This window comes from Strongylocentrotus purpuratus, unplaced genomic scaffold, assembly GCF_000002235.5.
Source record: "Strongylocentrotus purpuratus isolate Spur 01 unplaced genomic scaffold, Spur_5.0 spur5_scaffold_19, whole genome shotgun sequence".
Classification (NCBI taxonomy): domain Eukaryota; kingdom Metazoa; phylum Echinodermata; class Echinoidea; order Camarodonta; family Strongylocentrotidae; genus Strongylocentrotus; species Strongylocentrotus purpuratus.
This window is the reverse complement of record NW_022145604.1, coordinates 19,978,921-19,988,383: the sequence shown is the minus strand read 5'-3', so window position 1 is coordinate 19,988,383 and position 9,463 is coordinate 19,978,921. Positions and strand designations below refer to the sequence as shown.

At 39.2% G+C, this 9,463-nt stretch overlaps 1 protein-coding gene across 1 annotated transcript in view; it reads left to right on the top strand.

Moving 5' to 3' along the window:
• Positions 1 to 8,694, top strand: part of LOC115918787 (putative acyl-CoA-binding protein) — an 11,872-nt gene extending 3,178 nt beyond the window's left edge. The window contains exons 2-4 of the mRNA XM_030990540.1: positions 3,613 to 3,730; positions 5,220 to 5,282; positions 6,459 to 8,694. Coding sequence (XP_030846400.1) covers positions 3,613 to 3,730; positions 5,220 to 5,282; positions 6,459 to 6,535 — 258 coding nt within the window. The 3' untranslated portion in view covers positions 6,536 to 8,694. The remainder of the gene's footprint in view (positions 1 to 3,612; positions 3,731 to 5,219; positions 5,283 to 6,458) is intronic.
• Positions 8,695 to 9,463: the final 769 nt, after the last annotated feature.

Genomic DNA, 9,463 nt, shown 5'->3' with positions numbered 1-9,463 from the left:
GATGATGAGCGGAGCCTGATGGAGGAGGTTTGCACCTTTGGTGAAATGAGTCCATTGATGTATACTGGAGCAAGTCCATTACGGGCCTTGTAGGTGAGAAGCAGTACCTTGAATTGGATGCGCTGTGGAATGGGGAGCCAGTGAAGAGAACGAAGAATAGGTGTTATGTGTTCGTACTTTCTTGTGCGTGTGAGGAGACGGGCTGCAGTGTTCTGGATGTGTTGGAGTTTTGTCAGATGTGAGCTGGGTAGATTTATCAACAGGCTATTACAGTAATCAATGTGTGATGTCACAAATGCATTTATTAGGCGCCCAGTAGAACCTTGGTCTAGGTACTTTCGGAGTTTTCCGATCCGGTAAATTCCAAACGAAGCGGCTCTGCATGATTTCTGAACATGTTGCTTCATGGTAAGTTTGTCATCCACTCCGACTCCGAGATTAGTAGACGATTTTGATGGATTGATTGTATTGCAGTCGACTTCGAAATCTGGCAGCTCACTGGCTTTTCGAAATGCTGACGTCATATGCATGAGTTCTGTCTTGGCACCATTAAGCATGAGGTTGTTATCACGAGCCCAGACTTTCACATCTGCGATGCACTGCTCCAGTCTCACCACCCCACTGGCGATTTCACTTTGCTTCAGTATCAGATACATTTGTGTGTCGTCGGCATACATCATGTGTTCAACACCCTTATGGGACCTTATGACGTCACTGAGGGGACCAGAGTAGAGTATAAAGTCCAACGGTCCCACAACGGATCCTTGTGGTACTCCCCAAGTTAGTGGAAATGCTTCGGACTGGACACCATTGAGAACGATGACCTGAGATCGATTTTCCAAGTAGGAGGCAAGCCACTGCAGGACGACTCCCTCAAATCCATATTTATTACAGAAACGTTGTATCATCATGCTATGATCGATCGTGTCGAACGCAGACGAGAAGTCTAGCAGAATAAGAATAGCTTCAAGTCCTTTGTCAATGGCTAACAAGAGATCGTTGGCAACCTTCAAGAGGGCTGTTTCTGTCGAATGGAACTGACGGTATGCGGATTGCATGACAGGATATAAACCATTGTCTTCTAAGTGTGTCCTGAGCTGAGCAGCTACAATCCTCTCTAGAGTCTTGGCGATGAAAGGAAGATTCGCGATCGGTCTGTAGTTTTTAAACTCATTTCGATCCAAAGATGTTTTTTTCAAGAGAGGAGTGACGTGTGATGTCTTGTACGCTGCAGGTACCTCTCCAGAAGACAGGGACAGATTAACAAGTTCAGTTACAAATGGTACAAGCTCATTAATACAATCTTTCATGAGCCAAGTTGGTATTGGGTCAAGTCGGCACGATTTAGAAGAACTCTCACGGATCACCTTTTGCACCTCCAATTCTGATACAGGTTCAAAAGAAGAGAGTTTGTGCGTCGTCACTCCATCCTCACAATCTGATGAGCGGCTAGTAATCCCCTGAAGGTTGGTGACGATGTCTTGAATCTTGTTGTAGAAAAATTGTCCAAAATCATTAGCCAGATTTATGTCTGACTCATGGTCCGGTAGAACATGCTGTGACTTTGGGCGGGAAAGCGTCTGAACAAGCTGGAAAAGATGCTTGGTGTCACACTGCGCGATCTCGTCGGTCAAGTAACGAGATTTTGATTGAGATAAGACTGCATTGTAGGATTTACACTCCTCTTTGAACAGTTGACGATCAACTTCCAGACCAGAACTTTTCAATTTACGCTCAGCACGCCGTTTAGATCGTTTTGCCTCACGAACTTCATTGGTGTACCAGGGAGCTTTTGGTCTGATTGTGACAAGTATTGATCGCTCAGGCGCATGCTTGTCAAGTAGCTCCTTTAGTACAATGTTGTATTGTTCTGCCATGTCAGATGCATCTTTGGCTGTAGGAAGTGTAAGCAATGAGGTTTGTATGTCATTCCTAAGCTGAACCACATCAATGTCCCGAAGTTTCCGACAAGTTATCCGCTTCTTGGAAGTTGCTGGACTTACAAAATTGAGCGTAGTCAGGACTGCCGAGTGATCGGAAGGAAGTCCTGGTACGACGTCCATGGCCACAATAGGATGATCAACCTTTCTGGAAATCACGAGATCTAAGGTATGACCGGCTCGATGAGTTGCACCTTTTACATGCTGCTGAAGATCAAATGTGTCTAAGATATCGAGGAATTTCCTAGCATCTCTGTCAGTTTCGTCGTCAACATGGATGTTGAAATCTCCCATGAGCACAAGCTGATGCTGATCGATTGTTACAGATTCTAACAGTGTCGGAAAATCTGCCACAAAATTGTCATACGTCAGTTTGTTTGTAGACGATGGGGGAGGCCTATAAATGGCAAATGTCCTAAAAACCACAGAAGGAGAGACGCGGACCAGAATATCCATGTGCTCAAAAGATGAGAATTTTGTAGAGCAGTCTCTAGTGATTTTCAAAGAAGAGCGATATATGATGCATATACCACCACCCCGACTCTGGCGGTGTTCATGTACCACATGAAAGTCAGGCAAAGTAGCTACAACGTCTGCAATGATAGGATCATCATAAAGACCTCCCCTCAGCCATGATTCGGTCACAATCAGAAGATCTAAGTCGTTGCTTATGATCAAGTCACAAATCATTGTCGTTTTGTTGTTCATGGAGCGTGCATTCCAGTGTCCAATTCTGAGACGAGCCTGACCAGATCGAGATCCATTAGCAGTACACCTAGGCGTTTGCTGCGATTGAATCAGATAGATAAGATTCGGATTTGGACGCGGTTTGCCTCTATGGCTGACAAGGGAGAACCCATAGCCAGAGATGCCAACTGGTCCGTTTTTTGCCGTATTTGTTCTGTTTTTTTACTATGAATACGGCAGTGCGTTTTTTAACGTTTTATTTGTTTTATTTTTTTATTGACATTTTTCTTAATTTTCGATCATGGGCTTTGTGTCATATGTGTATTATGCACCTATGTCTTCAAAGGATGCACGCAGGACGGTGATACGGGGCCCCAAACTACGCACATTGCGAACAATCCACGTGTACTGTATGCACCGATCCGGGGTCGTATACATGTTACCGCATTTTTTTTTAAAGCTACCAGTACTCATTTGGGCAATATGTTAGGTTCAGAGATTTTTCAAAAATACTGTTTTTTCCTCTTAAGAATACTTCTTTTTTTATGTTGATGAAGGTTGGCATCTCTGCATAGCCTTTAGTGATGAAAATTCATTATCATAAAATGGCAGCCTTCAGGTAGTGCTAGCAAACAATACATTACAAAAATAGAAAATTAGCAAAATGTTTCATCAGTGCAATTTGTTGCAAATCATGTACATGTAGGCCAACAAGTAACAACAAGTTCACCAAATATTAAACAGTTAGCACTGAATATCAATATATGTATTTGGGTTCAAAAATTGTACCAATCACATGAAAAAATGTAATACTTGAAACTCATTTTTTGTTAAATATCGTTCAGACTTCAGAGCCATGGAAGAAAGTATTTTTGGTGATTGGTGCAGTATATAAATGGGCTTGTACTGTCAACCATATGAAAAGAATAGATCTGGTATATGAATTTGTAAAACTTGTTTTCTCTCTAATTTTGTAACTTTGCAGGATGCATTCAATACAGCAGCTGCAGAGGTGAAGGATCTTGCTACCTCTCCGTCTAATGAGGATTTACTGAAAATCTACTCTCTCTTCAAACAGGTTACAGTTGGAGATTGCAATACAGGTAGGTTGTGCTCCAACATTAGCTTGGGTGTCATAGGCGTGAATCTCCGGCCGTGTCAATTGTCCAGATAAAAACGTGGATACACCAAATACACCAAATTGATAATTCATGTTTCTTCTTGTCTTTGTCGTTGAAAATGCACCAAGGCAGTCTTAACTGAGCTTAGGAAATGAGACTAAATCTGAACATGCAGCGAAAAAAATACCAGGGGCTCAGGGCGAAGTTGCCCCCGAAATGCCCATAAGAGCCCCCGAAAATCAGAAAAGAGCCCCCATGAATTTGCATAGAGTTCAATGCAAAACAAATTTTAGAGTGTTATTTTTTTGCAGGCAAGCTTGAAAAGTAGCCCCCGAAAAATAAATATTAATTTTTTTCCCTGATGCACAAAACTCTCTAGGTATGCGCAGAGGATTGACGTGCCAGAGATTCTCGCCTGTGACACCAGCAACAATAGCTCCATGCTTTATTTTGTCAAAAGTAGATCAAGTTGTTGTGGTATAGTGGTTCATTCACTTGACTCTCAATCCAAGGGCTGAGGGTTCAAATCCCAACCCAGCATTTGTCACTCTCCACCTATGTGTAAATGGGTACCTGTCAATGGCTGGGGTGATGATGAGGCTTCCCTGGGTAAACAACATTATTGGTAGTATACTATTAGAGTTAGGATAGCAATCAGGTTTAAGGTTGGGTTTGGGTTTAGGGTTAGAGGTGGTGCGGTCTAGTGGATAAGTCACTGGACTGTGGACCAATCCCCTCGAAGGTCGTGGCTCATTACATACATGTATGCAAAAATAGCTAATTATGTTTTCGAAAATGTGTTTTTCGTTCGATAACTTTAGTAATGTTTGACGGATTTTAATGAAATTTAATATGAAGGTACATGATATCAAAATACAACCTACCGTAAGTTCGATATCAGAGTATGTAGGTCTGAGGTCTTAGGCTCATTAAGTATGCAAAAATACCTAATTATATATGCGAAAATGTGGTTTTCATTCGACAGCGTAAGTAATGTTGTTGAGTATGTACGTCAATGGTCAAAGGTCACACAGCTCGTTGAATATAATATTAATAATAAATTTATATAGCACAGCTCTTATGCAAAATATATTCAGCTGCGCTGGTTAAGAGCTCCTTTTTTTACTAAATTCTACAAAATAGGATATCTCAATTAAACAAATATGTTTTTAATTTGGATTTGAAGACGTTGAGAGATGGAGTGCTTCGTATTTCTATTGGTAAGCTATTGCATAGTTTGGGGGCAGCAAAAGCATGGTCCCCGAGAGTTACTTTAGTTTTGCCATGGGGAATCTGGAATATGCAAGAAATGCTGAATATAGGCCATTGTACCTTGCGAGGGGGTGCTACGCTTTGCGTTGACTTGTTATGATGATAATAATGATAATGATGTTGGTGGTGATGATGATGATGATGGTGGTGAGAGTTATAATGATAATGATTTCATCTGTTGCCTATTTTTCCCCAACAGATCGCCCAGGAATGTTGGACTACAAGGGCAAAGCTAAATGGGATGCCTGGAATGGACTCAAAGGTAAGGCTTCATCATTCACTTTTCATTTGGTTCATTTTAAATATTGTCGACCTCGCTTAATTCTCTATCATCCCAGTAGACCGACAGCCCAGTAGACAAACAAAACAAAAAAATCCATAGGGGAAGAAAGATAAGTGTCTGTCCTGTCACTCCTGTGGGCCATTAGTCTGGTAAACCCTGTAAGTAATGGAGAGAAGGTTCATGAGATCAAAATTTTCTGTCTCTTAGGCCGTTAATCTAGTGAACCCTCAAAAAAACTAGAAGACCTAATTGTTTGTCGGGCTGTTGTTTTTGGGGCTGTAGCTGTTTAAAGTTGACCAGTTGAATTTTGGCCAAATCCTCCCAATTTTTCCCTATGCATTTCCTGTAGTAATGTATGTGGCCAAGTCAAAATTCAGAAGGTTAATTTGGGTTAAGTTACACAGAATATTCAGTCACAGCAGTGGAAAACCTGTTAATTTCATCGTCTAAGTAGAAGATGATGGTACACTCAACACAAACCAGTTTCAGTACACTCACCATGCCAACTACATTTTAAACATGCTACAGTAGTATGCTTTAATACACACATCTACATTCAGCATGTCACATTATAGCCATTAAAAGCTCATAACTATTTTGATTTTCTTCACCAGAACTCAACCTGCTGTTATCATAATAATAATAATAATAATAGTAGGTTCTTGTATAGTGCTCATGTCTGTCATACGTGACACTCCTGGCGCTCCCAATTATTAACCTGGCTTTAGCACGGCTGCCATACGGCGCTCTAGCATTTCAAGGAATTAATTCCTGCCAGGTACCCATTTACATCACCTGGGTTGAGTGTGGCAAATGTAGATCAATGTCTTGCAAAAGGACCTTAGTGCCGCGGCGGGACTCGAACTGCGGACCTTGTGATCGACAGTCCGGTGACATATCCACTCGACCACGACACTTGTATCCTATTCCTTTGAAACTTGTTCCGCAGTAATTTTTGTGCACAAAGCAAGCTGATCATGTATTTACTACTGGTATGCACAATACCAGGAATCCCAGGCATTATGCAGCTAGCTGAATACATAACCAGCTGGCTCTCTGCAGGTAAGGTGTGCACAAACATTACTGCTAAACATCATTAAACAAAACAAATCTTTCAGATGCTGTTCTCTTTACTTCTTTCATTCTTGACTACAGGCAAGTCCACCGCGGATGCCGAGAAGGAATATATAGAGTTAGTGGGACAACTCAAGACGTCCTGCGGCATGAAGTAGATAGATAGATATTAGGTCTTATTCATACTTAAGCGGATAATTTTTGAGAAATATGCAATGAAATGAATCAGTAAACTTTCATTGGTTAGGGTGATCATACCATGTAATTGAGGCTTCTACCAACCTGAGGTGGCGTGATAGCTCACTGGTAAGCAGGAGTCTTGTAACCGGGAGGTTCCAGGTACGATAATAATTTGCTGCACCAATGTCCTTTGCTAAGGCACTAATCATCATTAACAAGTCCCTCGCTCGGGGAGGACTTAACGACGTCAATCCCCTGGCTTCTTACTTACGGGCATGTACTCATGCTTTCTTAGCAGTCGGTTAAAACAAACCAAACCAAACAAAACAAAAATTTAGTAGGCAAGCTTTCATTCTCCCCTGTGTGACTTTCTCAAGCCACATGATTCTTCATTCCGTTTCTTACTATTTGATCAGGAAACAGAATTTTATGGTTGGTAGAAGCCTAAAATTATATATTAATGCAATGAAATGTCACTGGAATTGTTTTATATCCAATTTGGTATTTGTATCTATCTAACAATATATCTTTGTAACTTGTGTTTCAGCAGTTAAGATGGGACCAATGCTTGTCACCACATTTGATTTTAGATTATTATTATTTGGTTCATTCTCTTAAAAAAGAACAAATATCTTATTGTAGACTTATCTTACAGTTCTTGGGTGTGAATGTTATCACCTACAATTGACCCTAGAGGATGTAGCCCTGATTTAAACCAGTTTGATCATGTCAGAAGTTCGTTCATGCCACATCTGCTACGAATGTGCTTCTTTGTAATACATGGTTGCGCACATGTTTTCTGCCGTTTTCCCCACTACCCAGTCATAACATTTTTATGAGAACAAAACCGAAAGTGCGAAGCTAATTGATTGAAAATGGTGAAAGAAATACTTATTATGTCATAAACCTAGAGAAAAGAAATCAACTACAAAAAGTAATTCCTAAGTTTAAAAAATTAAAATGTTACAACCGTAACATCAGCAGAAGATGAGATATACTTGTCTTGATTAGAGAATACATCGCAGTTTTAAGGAGATATCTCAATCTGCTTCGGGTTCAGATCAAAGTGATGGTGATACCATTATTAGCTTTTGGGTCGACACTCCGTCTGGACTCGATCCTCTGTAACCGCCCTAATAAAAAAAGGGATATACATGTATGTTGTGGCATTGTTCATAAAAAACTGCCAAATAGGCGCCATTTTTTGCTCTGTTGAACCTTTGAATATGAAGGCTCTCAGCTGATGATGTCTACATCCTTTCCATTGTGTGCAATTTGGATATAATTAATATAATACATGTATAAAGATTTTTACAATGATATTTTAAGCAATTAACAATTAACATCATTCATTGGCCAATGTAATAATCTTGTAGACATTTTTATTCTTCACTGTTTTGTATGGATCCCTATTCAAACGAGTCATATTTTAGCGGAATTGTTTTGATAGAATTATATTCTAAGCGTTAATATGATCTGTTAGTAAGTTCTTATGCTGTTCTATTTGGAATAATTATTTGAAGTCGATTGGGAGAGGAAATGTATTAAAATGTTATCTTGATTTATGTGCAAATTGAATATGTTTGAATAACCAAAATGCTTGATTGCAATTCCGAAGAGTGCAACGTCTTGTGAAACTGCACCACTGACTGCTCAGTGTATCTGTACAGGCAAACCCTGTTAAATAAGAGTACGGTATGTTAAAACCGACTCTTAGTCTTCATAATATAGTGGAACCTTGGTCTTTGGGACCAGAGATGATTACTTTGTTATACGAACATATAACAAGGGTTCAGTTGTTGAATGAACCCTTGCTATATCAGGGCTAACTAACAAACAAACAAGCAAACGACAATCAAACAAACAATGAAATACAAAGATGCAGGGCGGTATTCTGACTTTGCTATACCGGTAGATATAAATGAGAGTTTGTTATAGCATTGTTTTCTAATACAAGGTTCCACTGTTTAAGTGAAATCGTCAAATACAGCCACATTTGAAGAAAAAAAGAAATAGTTTGTAATGATGCTGTGCCTCTATATGAAGCAAATTTTGTTATGACTGGGTTTGCCTGTTTTTTATTAACAGTAAATGTGTTTTTAATCAAGAATAAATAAATATGCATGAATCAATAAGACAATTTTGTTTAATGTCAGCTTTTTCTCTGGACTGATCCAGCACTCTATCTTCATTCAATTTGTTGACAGTAGATTGCTATGCTTTATCTCATTCACCTCAAAATTTATGCCAAGTGTGTTACATAATTATGTTGATTAAATGTAGACTAATTGTTACATTACAAAGTTTTCAGAACTGTAGAGACAGCAGGAAGAGGGAGAGAGAGAGAGAGAGAGAGAGAGAGAGAGAGAGAGAGGGCAAAGACAATTGGAATAGAGAGTGGTAGAGATTTGGTTTATAGAAGATAGGTTCATTGCGAGACAGATGGAATGAAAGAGAGATCAGAGAGATAGAGGGAAGGGGTGAACTATTATTACTATTAATTGGACATTTTCTTCTGTTCTCCTCCTTTTTCTTCTTTTTCTCCTTCTTTTTATTTTTATCCTTCTTTTTCTTTATCTCCTTCTTTTTCTTTTTCTCCTTCTTCTTCTCGTCCTTATTCCTCATTTTCTTCTCTTCTTCTCCTACTCCTTCATTTAAACTTTTGGGTCTCTAGCTCTATTTTTTATTTTTTTATTTTTTTCAATATTTTATTTTCTCCATTGCTTTTCACAAACAATAACAAAAATTATAATAACAAACAATAACAAAATCAATACATAAAATAATCTGCATGTTAATATTATTATATAGAATATGATTTTACATTCACAGCTAAATAATACAAAAGAACTTTTACTATTTACATCAAATAAAGCATGAAACATGCATGCATAAAGAAGGCATGA